Below are 19,186 nucleotides of genomic sequence, written 5' to 3' on the forward strand. Positions count from 1 at the left end.
CTTTGTTAATGGGTATAGAGCCTATTTGGTATCCTGCCCTTTCCCTTGGAAGCTGTAATTTTTATGAAAAACTGGGCATACCATGTAATGGAAAGCCACGTTGTGAAAAACATACTTTGATAGAATGAAATATTCTGAAGTTAAATAATAGCAAGAGAGCACTTGTCATCAAGCTTTGCACCTTTATTTATATGTATTTGGCACTTCCCCTGTTCCTTATAAAAATGTGAAATTATTGAAATGGAGAAGTGTATCTTTATTGTGTTCTCCATTCACACTTGTATTTTTAGGTTGTTATTTTGCTTAATAGCATCTATCATCTTGTAGTGTTTGGCTAGTCAAAGGTTAAATCAGTGTCTTTCTCTAGAATACACCTTCTAGCATTTTCAGATGTTCATGCAGGACAACACTGATAATAGCTAAAAATGACAAAAAAATAGTAGAATGGTCAACCAGAGAGGATAAACACTTATGAAGGGAGTGGTGGTGGTTAAAAAAAAAAGTTCAAACCCCAATTCCTTAACTGACTTGAAAATGCCAAGAATATAGAAAAGCATGGGATAGAGAAAACTCCTTCCTGTGCAATCACTCTTGGCTCTATTTCCTGCTAGTAAAACTTTAAGCAGTTGGTCCACAATTTCATCAGGAGTGCTCTGTAATTATATGAAAACCAACTGTCTGTTTAAATTTATCAAAAAGTATTCTTCAGTCCTAAAAGTCATAGAATCTCTCTTATTACAACCTGTGCTAACATTCTGTTACTTTTTTTCCCCTCCCTTTGAACTTCACATTTGGGAAGTTGGTTGGAAGTAGCTTGGTGGCAGTAAGTGCAGCTACAAGCCATATTTCTTTCTGAACTTCACTAATCTGCACTTGCATAAGAAGAATGAAAAATGAGAGCTCCTCTAATCTCTAGTACATTTTTGTTAATGTTACTTTCTTTGTGTCGTCATATATTCTAAATGTGTTTAAGTCTCAAAATTGTTTTGCAATGGAAATCCAGTGTCCCACACTATAAGCCAATGCATAATTTAAAAAGAGCAAAGAATAAAAGATATGGACCAAGACAGTATATTTTTGTCAAATTACCAAAATTTGCACAAAATCAAAAATGTTTCCAGACCACTATTATATTTACAGAAGCAAATTCATTCTTCCCTTAAAAAGTAGGAAACTCTTTCTAACAATCCTTAATGATCTGATGCTTATCCTGTGTTCAGGACACACTCTTATAATCATCCAGATCTTAAGATTTCATTTGATGTTCATGTCAACAAGATGTTTGGCTGTTCTACAAAATTAAGTCACAAGTTCCTTAAACATATGTTCCTCTAAACAGTTTCCCACAGATGAGAGTAATATGAGAATAATTTACTGCAGCTAAAAAATACATAGATGTATAGGAAGAGATTGTTGATCTGTATCTCAAGGTAGCACTGTAAGCATATTGAAAAAGCAACATTTCAAGGGAGTTTTTTTGTTGTTGTTGTTTTTTGTTTTGTTTTTGTTTGTTTGTGTGTTTTTTTAATTTTTTTTCCCCTCCCTAATTCTGGGCATTAGATGCAGTGTATATGTATGAATTTCCTTCTCCTTTTCTTTCTAAATTGGAAGAAGGGAGAGAACAAAAGTCTTCTGGTGAACAGATTGTTTTTCCATAGTATAAATTTGAATTGAAGCCATCTTTACAAGCAAATTAAGCTAAGCAGAAAATATTTCAGATGCAATAATGATAATTTTTTAAAAGTAATTTTATATATCTGCTCCAGAAATTGTTTTCCTTTTTGTTTATATTAAGGGAGTACTCAGAGACTCATAGAATGAGCTGAGCTGGAAGGGACCCATCAGGATCATTGAAGTACAGCTCCTGGCTCTGCACACAGCAGCCCCAAGAGTCCCACCATGTACCTGAGAGCATTGTCCACACACTCCTTGAATTCTGACAGGCTTAGTGCTGTGACCACTTCCCTGGGCAGCCTGTTCCAGTGCCCAAGTACTCTCTGGGTGAAGAAGCTTTCCCTGAGATCCAAACTAAACCTCCCCTAACTCAGCTTCATGCCATTTCCTCAAATCCTGTCACTGGTTTTGTGATGAGATCAATGTCTACCCCTCTGCTTCCCCTTGAGAGGATGTTGAAGACCACAGTGATGTCTCCCCTCAGTCTCCTTTAGACTGAGCAAACCAAGTGTTCTCAATAACTTCAGACCCTTCACCAGACTTTGGATGATAGCTTGATTTTTTTAAAATTTATTTTTTTATATTGAAGCACCCAAAACTGCACGCAATAATCAAGGTGACGCTGCCCTGGTGCAGAGCAGAGCTGGACAGTCCCCTCCCTTGTCCAGCTGGTGATGCTTTGCCTGATGTTCCCAGGAGAGGGTTGGCCTGCCAGGGCACTGCCGACTCAACTTGACATCAACCAGGACCTCCAGGTCCCTTTCCAGAGTGCTGCTCTCCAGCCTCTCCTTCCTTAATCTGTACACACAACCACGACTGCCTTGTCTCAAGTTGTAGGCACATGGCACTATGGCCTGTGGAATATCCAGGGTAAAATAAAACTTTATTATATTTGATACAATGCTTAATTAAAGCCATGAATTTCTTCTATTTTGAGTTTTATTTGTACATATTTAATATACGTGCAAAAAATTTTGTGTCCAGCTGAAAAGACGCAGCTTGATTGCCTGACCAAAGAGGAATTAGTCAGCATGCATTATTTCTAATAATTTCACTTTCCTGCTTCATGCTTGACTTCTTATCAACAAAGTAATACTGAGTTTCATTACTTATTTTTCTGGTGCTCTAGGCTGCACTCTGAATATCTGTAACATCAGCAGCCAGTGATATTTTGTCTGCTAGGGGCTGTGCAGGCTCAAGGACTCATCAAAGGTGGCAAAGCTTTGGTTGAATTCTCTTTCCATGTTACCAGCATGATCTGCTAGGACTTCCTAGGATCAGCTGCTGGATGGCTAACCACAGGTTTTATTCCTCTGCCTTTTACATAATAGCCTGGCTCCCAGCCTTGTGACAGGATATACACGCTGTGCCATGCCTATTCCCATCACGTGGCAGACGCACATCTGCAACACTGGCATTGTGCTGGTGCAGCAACTTGCTTCCCATTACTCAAGGGCCATGTGCTGCAGCACCCTCAGGAAACAGTTTGGCAGGAGTGAGGCTGCTCAAACCCTGCACTCCGCACCTCTCAGGCGGTGCAAGCAGCGAGTCGCCAAATTAGTTACTTGTTAAGCTTGGATTTTTGTTTGTGACCCACTGATTGAGACCCTGAGTGGCATCTTGCAAGGAAGCAGGGGTGGTGGGGAGTGAAATTCTCTGTGTTACCATTAAATATGAAGTCAAAGCTCTCAGAATCTGCTTGATGCCTGTCTTGGGTCAGGGATGGACCTTCCTATCGTGACAAGAAAAGAGATGAAGGTCTGTATGGGCACATTTCTGAGACGATGTCTTGATTGTTGAAACCTCCCAGGACAGTCATCTGCAAGGGCACTGTGGTTAGTGAGGCTTAAGTGAGAACATTTTTTTAACTTCATAACACTTTGTCAAATTAAACAAATTTATAATTGGTATTGGAATAATAGAATCGCAGAATGGCCTGAGTTGGAAGGGACCTTAAGGATCATCTGACTTTTGGCCCCCCACCATGGGCAGTACATCTTTCACTACACCAGGTTGCTCAGAGTTACATCCAGCCTGCCCTTGAACAGTTCCAGGGATTGGACATCTACAGCTTCTCCGGGTGACCTGGTTCAGTGCCTCATCCTCTTCACAGCTCTGTGTGTATAGCTGTGTTTACAGAAATGAGCTCTGTGAATTTGCCTTATCCTGAGGTGTTTCTGCTGTGTTTGACACCAGATAAGGGACTAGATGAAATCACACGTGCCATTTTATACCCTTGCAGTTGTCCGTGAGTCAAGGAGCAGTTTTGATTCAGCTGGGCTAGTTCTAAACTACCTGTTTTACTCATGTAATGTTCAAAATCATTGAACTGAAAGAGTTTATTTTTTTGTTAGTGGCAGAGTCGAATAAGAAATTGTAAATATCAGTTCATTTAGCTTCGCATTTCTGCATTTAGACGTTTTACACTCTTAAAGGTTTTTGGAGTAGAGCAACAATTTTATAGTAAACTGTAGAGAGTCTCCAGCCAGTTGACGGATTTTGTACTCGTGTACCTCTGTATTTTGTGTCTCATACTGCCATCTAAGGGCCATATAGGCTGATAAGGTGGCTAAAGGTTCTTCAGTACTCCTCTTTCTCCAAACTGCCTTTCCCTTTGAGAAGTCAGCAATCCATGGATGAGAAATGAGCAGGGCGTAAACACCAGTCTTTTGATGTGGTGTGCTTCATCTGAGAGGAACAGAGGAATCTTTCTGATAAGCGATAAAATAGAATGTAAATCTCAGTCATTCAGAAAACTACAGTTGCAATGAGTTTGTGTAAAGGCCAGAGAATAACAAAGCAGGATTACAGGATTTAAGGTTACTCCTGAAACAGCAAGGGAGTGTGAGGTTTGCACTCTTCAAGGTACCTAAATCCTCATGTTCTACTGATTTAGGAAGTCGTGCTTTATAATATAGTTTGCTTATTAAGATTTTTCCTAGAATGCTACTAAATAACATGATTTAGTTTCTTTGTTTAGTGTTTTGTTTGTTTTTTTGGGGGTTGTTTTAACTGGTTTTGCAGTTCTGGGAATTTCTGTTTTCTGGGACTAAGAGATTAAATGGTAAATAATTAGTGTTACTTCAGGAGTATGTGATATTAAATAATCTGAACATCATTTAAGTATTTGGGGATTCAAGCATTCAAAATTTCATCACAAAAACTTACCTTTCCAGGATAAAAATGCTTTTTAAAAATATAATATATATCATCTGCAAACTGTGTTTGTGTAGGCTTAATTGTGTAGGCTCCTTTCTCACACAGATATTTTGAACTACAAGAGTGATAAAAAAGTGGTGGAAGAAGCAAAACATTTCATTGTTTGTCAATATAGTAATGTTGGTGTTGAATGACAGAAGCAGTTTTTATGATGATGACCCCTTTATTTTACAATGCATGACTTGCTTTTCAGGATAGTTTCCAGCAAACCTTGCGTACCAGAGAAAGTAATTAATCCTGCATGTTACTTTGGCAGGCTCATGGAAGCAAAGACCTGGAAGAGCAATTGCGGTCTGTGTCCAGTGTGGATGAACTCATGACAGTGCTTTACCCGGAATACTGGAAAATATTCAAATGTCAGTTGAGGAGAGGAGGTTGGCAACACAACAGGGAGCACGCCAGCTTTGACACAAGATCAGATGATTCCCTGAAATTTGCTGCAGCGCACTATAATGCAGAGATCCTGAAAAGTAAGTACAGGATATTTGTGTGTTCCAACACACAAAAAATGAAATTCTGAAGGCGTTTCAATTGTGTCAAAAACGCTTTAAAAGCTAAGCATTGTCAGTAAGCCAACCTCAGCAGTTTGATAGGATGTGCTTTCTATAGTAGAAAATCTTTGATAGTAAGCCTTTCATAATGAAACAAATCAATGCAGACATATTTTAGGTATGTCCATCGTATAAAAGTGCTTTCTTGGCTCAGTAGAGAAAGTGAAGTGCTTGTCTTAAAAGTATAAGGAATCCTACTTCATAGAGGCTATAACAGTTTTGCAGAAATCAAAGAGGATGCTAAGAGTTGGGCTCATTGAACTATTTCTTCTCATTTTCTGCAATTGCATCACAGCTGGTAGTGCTTTCTTCTCTTATGCATTATGACTTTGGAATGCCAAATAATCCACTTTTAACTTTATGTTACATGAGGATAGTTGTAATGATGTTGTACTAAAACAAGCAAAGCAGTTTTCAAACCAGTGTGTTAGAATGCCTTTCAGTGTTTCAGATAGCTTGGATGAAAATGTATTAACTTACAGTTTAAGCCTGTGCTTGTAGGCAGAGAATGCAGGATTTATAGCAGGAGGTGTATTTTTGGATATTGGAAATCATGTACCTTAATGGAGAGTTTAAAGTCCACATAAGGCAAAATTTCCATTTTTGTTGAATAGCTTACCAAACTCTAGTGCCAAAAGGGAATAAACTTACAGCTGTAAGTCTCAGGGCTGTTCAGTGTAAGATTATATGTAGTAAAATGCTGTATAACATGATACAAAGTCTTTGCCCAAATTTATGTGGATAATCTGGGCACAAAAATCATCCATCAGATTAAATCACATGCTATACATAATTGCTAAATACTTTTGCTTTAAATTATACCCTTCTAGTTAACAACTAAACATGTATTTAAATGAATTTCACATTAAGTATAAAAAATTTTTAGATTATAATCTATTATATCCGAGTGAAGTACTGTGTGGGGCTGGTTAGAATTACTTTGCAGAAGTGTGCAGAGCTACAGTGCAGACTTTACTCAAGATGAGACTTGCCCCAGGTGAAGAAAGGACACGTGCAGCTTCAGCTGCTGGCCAGCACTTGGAGGGAGGTGATTCTGCCCCTCCCTCTGCTCCAGTGAGACCCATCAGCAGCGCTGTGCCCGCAGTGTCCAGCTCAGGGGACAACACCAGAAGGATGTGGAGCTGTTGGAGCAGGTCCAGAAGAGGGCTGTGAGGATGTTCAGAGTGCTGGAGCACCTCTCTTACGAAGATGGGCTGAGAGAGCTGGGGCTGCTCAGGCTGGAGAAGAGAAAACTCCCAGGAGTTCTTAGAGCAGCCTTCCAGAGCCTAAAGGGGGTTTGTAAGAAAGATGAGGAGAGGTGTTTAAGCAGGTCCTGTTGTGACAGGGCAAGGGTAATAATTTTAAACTAAAGAAAGTAGATTCACACTAGATAAAGGGAAGAGAAATTTTACTGTAAGGATGGTGAATTACTGGAACAAGTTGCCCAGTGGGGTAGTAGATGCCCCATCCCTGGAAACATCCAAGGTCATTCAAGTTTGGGTGGCTCTGAGCAACCTGATCTGCTTGAAGATCTCTTTGCTCATTACAAGAGGGTTGAACTAGGTGGCAGGTGACGTTTAAAGGTCCTTTCCCACACAAGCCAGGCTATGATTCTGTGCTTTAAGGTCTCCCCTGCCTGTTGGATTCCCTTTTAGTTCCTCTGTGACTTTTCATCTGCTCCATGATGATATGTCATGTCCCTATGAAGGAGAAAAATCAGCTAGAAGGTAGCAGAGAGAGAGATGTGTGTTTCACTGACTAAAGGCTGTGACTCTAGAATTTCATATTCTGGTTTTAAAATTTAATAAGGAATCCTAATTTACTGCAAGATAGTTTTGATTTTAAACAGTTAATTTATAACATGAAATTCCCTGTAACTTGGCAGGTATCGATACTGAATGGAGAAAAACTCAGTGCACGCCACGTGAAGTGTGTGTGGATGTGGGAAAAGAGTTTGGAGCAACTACAAACACCTTCTTTAAACCCCCATGTGTGTCCATCTACAGATGTGGAGGTTGCTGCAATAGTGAAGGACTTCAGTGTATGAATATCAGCACAAATTACATCAGCAAGACAGTAAGTTCTCACACTTTTACAGTTCTTGTACTCCTTGCAAATACATTTATGTTCATGCATAATTTAAACCTTCTTATTGCTAAGGAAGTAGTTGATTCCAAAATACACAGGAAAAACAGCTGAAGACACTACTACCTGGGAAAAAAACGTGTTTAACGCTCTTGTCACCAAAATATTTTTATTTTTCAGGGGAAAAAATGTCCGATTCTCAATTTTGAGATTATCCATGAAACTTAATTCTTTCTTTTTCTTTTTTTTCATCTGCCTTATGCCTCTATGGGGCAAGCACTCCATGGAAAACTAGCCTGTTATTTTATTAGTGTAGACTGCTGCAGGACATGTGCAGGCAGGATACATGTTTAAAATAAAGCCTTTTAGGAAGGGTGTTTTTCTATATTAAGACATATTAGCATTATATACCTCTTTGTTTTGTTGTAATGCATCTTCTTCCAATGTATGTGCAGGTTTTGTTCTTCAAGTTCAGGGTTAGGGATCAGGTAGGAGTGTACAGAGTTCATGCACTGAGCCTGTGAGCTGCCTTTGAAGCAGCATATTCTACATTATTCTAAGTAGATACAGGAATTATCACTATTATCTCTCAACATTTCCCTCAAAAATAATGTAAAAATAGTCATACTTAAAATAATTTCCTAGGGTATCATCCTGTTGCTATAGTATTTGGTAGGGGTTTTGTTAGTTGTGGGCTTTTTCACTTTTTAGTGTAAATCTTGTTTCGTTTTTCAAGAGGATTCATCTACCTGAAGATGCAGTACATATTTATAATGAAGACCAAAAACTGCATAGCCAGTTATAAAATTGAAGCCCTTAGAAATGTCACTCCTTTATCAAAAAGCTTCTTAGTGCTCTGAGCCTTTTCTCAGGGGAAATTAGGGAATTTTCTTTACGTCCCCTTACAAAGGGAATGCAAAGAAAACAGCAAAACCCACTAGTTTTGTAGAGTGCATTTTCTGCCCTCATTTCTCACCAATCTCTGTCTGAAATGGTATATCTTTCTAAGAATTTTCAATTCTAAATTTAGGCTACTGGTAGACAGCCACACTGCACAGGAGTAATGTAGCTCAGATAGCTTAAGTGAGGACAACTACAACACTGATGTTGTTCAAGCTTTACCATTTTTCTCATTATTAGGAGAAACCACTTTCTCAATTCCACTTGCTTGAAAGATGCAAATACAAATTTCATTTTAAAACCCAAGAAGTGGGACTTTTTTTTTCTTTCCATGTATTGGTAAAATTTAGCTTACCAAAATAAAGAATTATCTAATCACAGAGAGAGCTGTTCCACATAACACAGATTTCCTGGTTTTTGAGCACTGTGTCAGTTTGGGCTAAATCAAATCTTTCTCTTCATCTTACTGTTCATATCGGTTGAGCAAAGTAATTTTTTACCCAGTAGAAAATGTTTAGCACTGAGTTTCTTTTTGAAGTTCTTGATGTTATTGGTGATGATTTGATGTAGAGTAGTTAAAGATTTGAGAGACTCTGGAAAGGAAAATATTAAAGGTCTTACTAGAAAGAAGAGGCAATAACACTGTTTTGTTTTCTTACTTATTCTGTAAAAGCGAGTGAATGTATCTATGAGTTTTCTGTCTTGCTTCTGATTTCCAGTTTTATCTGGTCCTTGACAGAATGCAGTTTTAAAAGAAACCTTAATAAAGGAACAGACCTATAGCTATATATCTTCATCTGTCACCATCTCAAATTTTTTACAATTATATGACCACAGTTTAACCAGTATCAGATGAGAATTAGAAAGAAAAAAAGTATTGGATTCAAGACCTTCTGTGGAATTCAGGTACCCTACACACCTATTTTCACCACAGTTTCCTTAATTCCCTGAAATAAATGAGTACAAGTAGTTTTCTCATATTCACCAAATTTTAGCTTTATTTTTTGTGCAATACTCCATAAGGTAACTTCATACTGTTCACCCTGCAGAAAAAGTGCTTAATGGGAAACTAATTTTTTAGCTGGAGTTCTTACTGTGGGGGCAAGCCTCTAGCATTGGTTCCAGACATTAAAATATAAAGAAAGATTATATCAGCTTTCATCAAAATTACTTAAAAATGAAAGAACTAAACTCAGAAATTATTTTTATAGGGAGCAAATAGTTGATTTCCAGCAGAATGGACCAGATCAGATGTTCCCAGATTGCCTTGGTGGCAGTGGTCTAGAGCAAGGTCAATAGTTTCTCGTTCAGGCTGTGTTACTCCTTTCTAGCTACTTAACTTTATTGAGAGAAAAGTAGAAATGTATTCTGCTATGTTTTTAATACAATTTTTTCCCAAAACCTGTTTTTGTAGTTGCTAAGGGATATTCATACAAGCAGGATTGGGATATGAGACAACTTCTTAATAAAGTACAGTACAAGATCTGTGACAATATTTGAAGGCTCCCTAGGCTAATTCACAAACTGCAGTAGGTCCTTTCCTGCCTGCAGTAGCTCAGTTTTTAGCTGGTGGCTTGGCTGGTAAGGATCTCTGGGAAATGTGACTGGTTGGATTTTCATTTTGTGGTGTGGTTGTTTGGATTTTTTCTCTGATTTGCTATCAAACAGCTGTTCTGTGTTTCCATGGCACAAATAATTCAAGAGTGGTTTCAAGGATTGTGGAAGTACCTGGTGCAGTTACAGCCTGTCCCTCAGCAGCACTTTTTAATGCCCCACCTACAGACACTTGCTTGTAGGTTGAAGGGAAGCAGAGAGCAGATGTCCAAGAACTGTTTCATCCCATTCTCCCTCTTGGCTGTCAGGATGGACATTTTTTTGGCTTCTTTCAGAACACTTGTTGTAAGGGTCCTAAATCATCTTGTCTCACAGTTACAGTTATAGTCCCTCCAGGGAGAACATCTATCCAAGCAGATCAAAATTAGATTTAGAGGAGATTTTCTCACAGGAAACAAGTTAACAGCTTGAAATTATTTGCCCAGTTTGGGATGTATATGGTGTTCTTTTTCACAATTCAGAGATATGCCACAAGAATATTCAGTTGTTTTCAACATTACAATTTCTACCTTTTCCCATGCATTTTTCTGTTAGATTAATTATTGTAGTGATATAATAGGTAGTTTTAATAGGGGGAGATATATAAGTTCTAAATGTTTTTTGTTAATATTTCTGGGGAAAGAAAGGAATTAAAATAGAAAAAGATACAATAAGGAACCCAAGCATATTAAACAAATACTAATTAATTATATAAAATACCTGTTGTTATATCCCACATAAGCCTTGAAATAGTTTTCCAAGAAAGTTCAACAGTAATGTAATGATGATGTGCCATTACTCAAATAGTTTATTTTCATTCTTTTCAATATAGACATGTTCCGTTTTGAAATCAGTCTTATGTCCTTAGTTTAAAAATCTCTCTAGACACGTTGTACTGTGTTACACTGGTTATATTTGGCTGGCCTTACTGACACTTTAGAAAGTGCAAAGATCACAAGTGATGGAAACTTAGACTCAATCAATTTAAGGGAAACTTGCCAAAATAAACCACAGGCCATCTGAAGAACATGGTGTAGTTAATGTAAATCTTGGGGAAAAAAACATACATAAATCCTGTATTTGAAAAGGATCTAGAGTGGTGGCCTTCCCACACAATAACAGTTTTGATATATTTTAGGAGTCAGGGAACATATAAATAATTTTATGTGTGCTGATACAATGGATATTGGCACATAATGATGATAGTGCTGAATAAATTAATTTAGCCAGTGAAGCAAAGAAATGCTTTGTATGAAAAGCCTCAGTTTTTCTGCTAAGTACACTATGAAGTCCTTCTAGTGTAAAGAAGAAGCCATCAAGGCCATGGATCAAAATTTTATGCCTTTTGGGGCTTTGAGTAACCAGGTCTAGTGAAAGGTGTCCCTGCCCATGGCAGAGGGGTTCTAATTAGATGATCTCTAAGGTCCTTTCCAAACCAAACCATTCTATGTTTCTAAGGATCAGTGAGAATATATGGAAGATGGCTTTTTCAGGAGTTCTGATAGTGCTTTTTCGCAACACATTCAGAGATTCCCATCTTCTGTTAGATTCTTTTCTTTTTTTCTTTTAAGTTTAAAATCATGTTAAGTTCTAGGTTGTGGACAGTGCTTGGAAGAGAAACCCTAGAAATGGTGTGAAAACTGGAAGACCTCCCATCTGGCTTTCTGTGATAAAACAGCCTTAGACTGGCTGAATGGCAGGTGTTGAATTTCTTATTAAATGCATTTAATTATTAATGGCTTTCAATTGTTCCTCAGTTACACAGAGCTTCTGTCAGTATGTGCTGTACTCTGAGATTAACAATGTGTAACTGATTTATGTTTACAATTAGCAGCTTTTCTGGAGGAGGACAGGGCTTTGTGATTATGTGGGGGGGAGTTTTGGGTTTGTTTGGTTTTTTCGATTTTGGTTGATTTGTTATTTTTGTTATATATATTATTCTTTAGGTATGCAATCGCTTATTGCTTCTGTTGATGCTTTCCACTGGTTTCTTGAAAATGCAGTGTTGGTGGCAAAAAGGCACAGGACAGCATGGGCCAGTTGAGGCTATTTCTTTTATTTGCCTCTGACTGGAGCAATACTCATGAATTGCTGTTTTATTTATTATAACTGCTAACATTTTTCAGAGCAATAAATGCTTTCCACTTTTCAAATACTTCTCTAATCCCTACTGCTATCAGATCTTATGTTCTTTTGGGGACTTAAGCTCATTCATTGTAGTCTCTGGTACCGAATATCTGTCATTAGGGATTGGTACCTGAAGGAAGTGGTTTCTCCCTTTAGAGTGAATTAGTATGTTTTTTATCAAAATTTAAAGTTGGAAAGGAAGAGAAGATTTGGGCTCCTAAGAATGCAGTAAATCCAATCTTTTAGAGAATGGAGGATCAAACAGAACTATAAGCCATTTGGTTTCCAAGAAGAATTTCCCATTTGGGCCATGTGGGTAGCAGCAATAGTAGCCACAGCCAACAGTGGTGCCAGAAAAGGAATTGAGAACCAGCCTCATACATAGATGTTATGAGGCATTTTTCATAGAAATATCCTTTCTACGTGTTGACATTTGGTTGTTAAATGTTGCCAGACATGCCCTATAGTGACAGCAGATGTTGAGCTTATTGTTCTGTTGGATGAGGAAGGGGAGCAAAAAATAAATTGTAGATGTTATCAAAACCCTAAAGCATTGTTCATGGCCAGGTTTTACATAATCTGAAATGTTTTACTTAGATGAAGGTTCAGACAAAACTGATGCTTGTTGAGTTTATTCACTTAAATAGTTTCACTGAATAAACAGTAGTAGCTATTGGGAGAGGTAAAATATGTTACTATTAAGAGAATTTATTTGAACAAACTGAGGGTAATTTGAGGAGGTCAAGGAAACTAGTCTACCTTTATGTTGTTTTACTAGACTTTTTTCTCACTGCACCACTGAAGTGGTGATAGGAATAGTTGTTAGCAATATTCATCTCCAAACTGATACCTTTCACAGTGGAAGGATAAATGTAAATTAAGATTAATTCACATTCACCATCATTTCCAGTTCCATTACCATGATTGATACATCTCAGCTGTTTTTGTGAAATTTCTCTCTGTGATCTCCTGAAGCTGAATTGGACTGTTGGGCAGGGACCTACCTCTTTTAGGTGGTTTGGAAATGTAGCAGCTGTCCTGTGCTGCCATCTCCAGTGGTCTGGAGTCTGCTATGCTTTGCAGCATGGCAAATTGGTCTACTGCAAGAATACAGGAAGAACATGCACTTGTTTTCTAGCTGCAGTTAGGTCCATTCACAGACTCATGCTTATTTCACTTTCTAAGATTTATCAGTTCTCTCTGTAGCAGGATTTATTTCAGCTTCAGAAAAGCAAGGTCATACTGTCATGAGACAACAGAAAAAAAATTCTCCTTACATGTGTAATATTGTAATTAAGTTCATACTCTTTGTTCTGCCCATCAATTCATATATATCTTCTAAGAATCAGCTTTCTAAGCAGGTGAATACATCCCATAATGCTGTATTTTATATTTTGAAACATTTAAAATTACCAGTATTCTGATTACATTTGCATGCTGCATATATGACATACTCTAAAGTTACAGATTTTTAAAGAGCATTGCAAATACATCTCAGCTAAAAATTGATCTTTTTATACAATCTTAGCAAGTGGAACTGGAATAAAAACCCAATGACCATTTTTAAAGGTAGTCATGTCCCCAGAAGATGAAGAAATGTTCTTAAATGCATTTGGAAGAATGACCGAATACCTAAAGGCAGCAGTGCACTGTTACCCTTCTTAAAGACTATTGAAAACCAGCTTTTAAGACTTTGACCTAGTGTATTTGTCCTGACTTGAATTTTATAGCAAAACCTACTTAATTTGATGAAGTAGATGTCCTGAACTGAAAACTGTTCTTCTGTTATCACTTGTTCAGTTTCACTACAAGACATCACTGAAGTTGTTCTCTTTCACCAGTTTAACTATCATTTCCACTAAAATTAAGATCTTGTTAATTCACTTACAGATTATTTTATCAGTAGTGGATATTTCTTTATACTTTGGGAAAAAAAAAGAATAGTTAAAGATATATTTTATCAGGATAGACATATAACTTGCACAGACACAAATACTAAAAATTTTTAAAATGTGGTAAGCTGTAGTTCAAATGTTATTCATCCAGAACTGGTGTGATCAAGGTCCACTATACTGCTGTTTTACATAAGGTTTTGCAATTGTGCTACTGATGAATTAGGTGGTAACTTACTGTCTTCTTTATATTATTCTTCAGTTTTTCAAAGCACCTTCCAAAAGTTTCATTTTGGATTTTTTTTAAATGATGCCAGTTTGAAGTCATCTCCTCTAGAAAAATGAGTTCTTTGTACATTTTCCTCTCGTATATTAAATGTTGTAGTAAGCAAACTGGCATGTAACAGGGTTTAACACAAAAAATGTTAGTTGTCACATCATAGCCATTATATTAATTTTGCACATAATAATTATTCACCAATATAATTGAATGCTGGAAGACAACAAAAAAATCTGAGCTTAAATTCATGATGGGTTTTTTGTATGTCCTTCCATTAGTTTTATCTGGATCTGTGACAGAGGTGTTTTGCTTTTTGCCTTTTGTAGCTGTTTGAGATCACGGTGCCGCTGTCCCACGGCCCCAAGCCCGTCACCGTCAGCTTCGCCAACCACACGTCCTGCCGCTGCATGTCCAAGCTGGACGTGTACCGACAGGTCCACTCCATCATACGGCGTTCCTTGCCAGCAGCACAAACTCAGTAAGTATCAGCCTTGTCTTGCCTTTCACTTTGTGAGCAAATCTGTATAATTCAGATTTAAAATACTGCTGGGAAATTTTCACGGTTAACATAGGCGAGCTATGCATGGCAGTAGCAGACCATTATTTTACACAATTTTACTAAATTAACATCACCTTTCTACCCAGTAGATTAACTGGAGCAACATGATTTAAAACTGAAGAGTAATGTATGTGGGATTTGCTTGATGAAAGAGGTACAGTCCAATTGAGACTTAAAAAAAAAAATCAGCAAAATCAATTTCTTTTCAAAAGAAAAGCTAAAAATACCTCTGTAAATAATTATGAGACAATATTTCTCTCTCAATCTATATTTTCATATTTTGAATGCTTTTTTTTAAGGCTTGTTTTTTAGGGAATCTTTAACTCACAAATCTTTCTTCACATCTTCACGTGCCAGAGGTGTATATAAAATAGAATGGAAGGGGGAAATAAAGGGTTAATTGGCATTCCATAGAAGTAGCATATTGATTTTTCTGTGTGTGTGATTTTGAATGAAAAATGTCACAGAACAATCTGGCACCAGAAATCTGATTTTAAGTTATTAAAACACTTGAAGATCTCCTTCTGTAATTTAGAGTTTTGAATGATGGTTTTATGATGTATAAATATTTAGGAGGTCAAAAACCCATAACAGTCTAACAGTTGCTTTGAGGAAGCAAATTCTAGATTGGAATGAATTGACATTTTTAATAAGGTGAGTGAGTAGAACAAATTTCTCAGAGGTGTTAAGCATTTTCCTCAGTGGTTTCAATCTGTTTAAGTCTGGATGTTTTCTGACACATTCCTAAACATAGATTATATTCTATTTGAGTTTAATTTATCTAATTTTTTCATGAAAACATGTATCATAAACAGTAGCTTGGAAATAAATCTATTCATAATTAGTTTAATTGCATAATTAACAGATAATTAAAGAACAAACCCAAGAGTCAGTAAGAAAGTCAAATTATGTTGACTCTCTCCAGCTTCTCTGCGTTTCTAAGTTAAGAGCAGTTGAAGTGATCAGTGCAAGAGATTATTCTAGCCAGGAAACAGCTAAGTGTAGTTGAGGGAGGTGAGAGTACAGACACCAGACTCGGACCAGCACTCACAGGTAGCAGCTTGTCCTGTGACTAAGGAATCACACTTCAACAGAGGTGAGACAACATAGTACTAGATCAGAATATATAAAGGTCTTCTCTACTGTTACTTAATGTATTTAAGTTTGAAATCTGTGGCTTCATGCAATAAAAAAGCAGGAGGGTTTGATTTTTTGTTTTGTTTGGTTTAATTTGGTTGGTTTGGTTTGGGTTTTTTTAACAGAATACAATAAGATGTCTGTAGAATATCCATACAATTTCTCAAGCAGAATTGGAAGGTAGGCTAAAGGAAGCATATGCCAAGGAAACATATGTAAGAGTGAGGTCGTTACTGGGATGAAATCAGGAAACTCTAGTTTGATAAAACATGGTGAAGCAGGGTGATGTTAAACCGCAGCAGTCTTTACAAGTGCAGTGATTTAGCGTGCTGAAGGGGAGTGGTCTACTTGAATGATGATCACAGAAGAATATCCCAGCACCTGCATTTTTGAATGTGTGAGTAATGGTGCTCAGGGGAATGAAAAGTGCATGAAATGTGTAATATAGGTGTTGTCTTAAAAGATAAGTAGGATTTTAGAAATACTACAGAAACAATGAATAAATTACATAGCCCGGATACACGAAGTTAGGCTTGACTTGTTCAAAGATGCAATGTCAGCTGTGGTGATAAAGAAATTGCAAGCAAGGAAGATGAGATAATACACATAAATATTCTATCAGTGATTCACCAGACAGCTCAGTTCACTCATTCTTTAAAAAGGCAACAGCTGCTGTTTGGTGTTTTTGCTTTCTTTGGTACTACTACCTTGGCTGCAGGAAAAGAGGACTAAAGTGTTCAGTTGTTTATTGTCTTTATTTTTAAAGTGAAGAGGCATCACTGCTGAAGGTCTAATTCTTTAGATTCGAGAAGGCTGGCCAGAAGGAGTGACTGATGAGAAAGTGTCAGCTAATGGCACATAACTTTCACATAAAGTGGAATGGAATCTGATAAACTGATTTTATTTTTTTGAAGTTTTGCCCACACAATTAATTACAAAACTATTATTGCTGTTTTTTGACATCTTAAATTTGAAAACACTTTTGTAGTTCAAAAAACTACACAGAAAATGATGCCTGTTACCATGCAGTATTTGGCATGAAAAAGAATTTTTATACTTGTCTATATGAGGCTTATGTTCTACGGTTAGGTCTGTTTCAAATCAACATCAGCAAAGTACAAATGCCATCTTCTGGAATTTGGAGCTAAAACTTGATATATGAGAAGGTTTCTTCAACAAATAGTTGAAAATCTCTGAAGTGGGGAGAACTTTTAGTAGCAGACTTGACAGGAATAAAAAACAAAATTATGAATGAGTTGACACTCTTAGAAAGATATTTGCAATAGTGAGAAACTAAAGCAATCAACAACTGAAATAGGTTTTTTTCCCCCTTGAGTTCTTATAGTAGTAAATCAACAGCATTTTTAATTTCACAGGTGTCACGTGGCAAACAAGACCTGTCCGAAAAATCATATTTGGAATAATCAAATTTGCAGATGTTTGTCACAGCATGATTTTGGTTTCTCTTCTTACCTTGGAGAATCTGGTAAGCACTTTCCCTTAAAGCATCAACTGTCCTCCTAAAGACAAGAAGTTGTAGTAATTATTTGTATAGTTTTCTGTATCATTGCTACTACTGGTTGTTGCTGTCTTTTGATAAATGCTTATTTTTGAAACACCATAAAAGGTATGGATTTGCTCATTTCTTCACATAAAAATAGGTGAGAGAGTAGACACAAAATTCTGGTACTAGTGGGACTTCTCTGTTGCTTTTGCAGACACGTCTGAAGGATTCCATATCTGTGGAGCGAACAAGGAGCTGGATGAAGAAACCTGTCAGTGTGTCTGCAAAGGAGGCGTGCGGCCCTCGAGCTGTGGACCTCACAAAGAGTTAGACAGATCATCGTGTCAGTGCACATGCAAAAACAAACTGATCCCTGCATCCTGCGGGCCCAACAAGGAATTTGATGAAGAGAGGTGCCAGTGTGTATGTAAAAAGACCTGTCCTAGACATCAGCCGCTAAATCCTGCAAAATGCGTCTGTGAATGTATAGAATCTCCCAATAAATGCTTCTTGAAAGGAAAAAGGTTCCATCACCAGACATGCAGGTAAAACCACAGTTTTTATTTCTTTTATGGTGTTCAAGGCCTAAAATTTTGGGTTGTGACATTATCTGACTTGTTGAATTGCTTTGTAGTCCTAAACTCTAAGCCTGTTGTCAGTTCAGTTTTTATCTTCTATGACTTCTATAATCTCTAAGAGGAAGGTACTAGACATAATAAGTATCCTAAAGCATGTTTACTTTATGGTGCTCTTAGGCTGCTCCTGGTACTTTTCTTCCTTTTCCTTTTTTTTTCCTGGTGAAAATGAAAAAATGTAATTAGTTGGAATTAAAAAAAAAAAATATATATATATATATACATACATATAAATACATTTGCTCATCTTTATAAAGAAAAATGTCAAATACAAGTAGAGATACTTGTGTTGAAATCTCTAAAGTGAGGGAACAGATTATTAACTGGCATTACTTGTTTACAAGTATTTGGCCTTTTAAGTGACAGAGAAGAGTTGTTAGAAACATCAGAAATTATCTCTTCTCTTTAATTCAATTTTATGTTTGCATAGAGAAAGAAACCAGCCGGGTTACATAAGCTTTACACATTACAAAGCCTTTGCACTGTGGGTTTCACTTCCAGCAGTGCTACAAACATAACCCACTAACAGTTTTGAAAGAACATTCACAACTAGGGAAGTCAGGCACTTAAGCTAAGAAATGCCATAATAAATATCTGATGTTGATTTAAATATCTCTGTTGATTCAAAGACTTAGTATTTGAGGGAGGAAATTAAGTTCAGCCTTTCTCTGTTGTGTTGTGGTTGAATACGATAGAATAATTTTCTCACTTCCCAGGACAGTATGATATAGGATGCTTTTACCTTTTTTCTAAGATCTTTTTCTTTTGTCTTTGAGTGCAGAAAGCAAGGTTTATATATGTTGTTACTTTATTTCTGTAGAACCAATAGTCCTGTAGATGTTAGCACTGTTAGAGGGGACAATCTCTCCTCCTTAAGAAATGACTTAGCATAGGTTTCTCACATTTTGGTTCTGTCCAGCACAAGCTGTTTCTAAAAGGAATAAAAATCCTGCAGCATCCTTTTTATCTCTGAAAGATTCCTTGCTCATTTAGAACAGCATCAATTATATTTTTATTATATAAATTAAAT

At 37.0% G+C, this 19,186-nt stretch overlaps 1 protein-coding gene across 1 annotated transcript in view; it reads left to right on the forward strand.

Moving 5' to 3' along the window:
- Positions 1–19,186, forward strand: part of VEGFC (vascular endothelial growth factor C) — a 68,384-nt gene that overhangs the window by 45,955 nt on the left and 3,243 nt on the right. Inside the window, 5 exon segments of the mRNA XM_064712235.1 lie at positions 5,150–5,363; positions 7,330–7,520; positions 14,648–14,799; positions 17,394–17,503; positions 17,736–18,066. Coding sequence (XP_064568305.1) covers positions 5,150–5,363; positions 7,330–7,520; positions 14,648–14,799; positions 17,394–17,503; positions 17,736–18,066 — 998 coding nt within the window.

The sequence above is a fragment of the Zonotrichia leucophrys genome, chromosome 4 (genome assembly GCF_028769735.1).
Source record: "Zonotrichia leucophrys gambelii isolate GWCS_2022_RI chromosome 4, RI_Zleu_2.0, whole genome shotgun sequence".
Lineage (NCBI taxonomy): Eukaryota > Metazoa > Chordata > Aves > Passeriformes > Passerellidae > Zonotrichia > Zonotrichia leucophrys.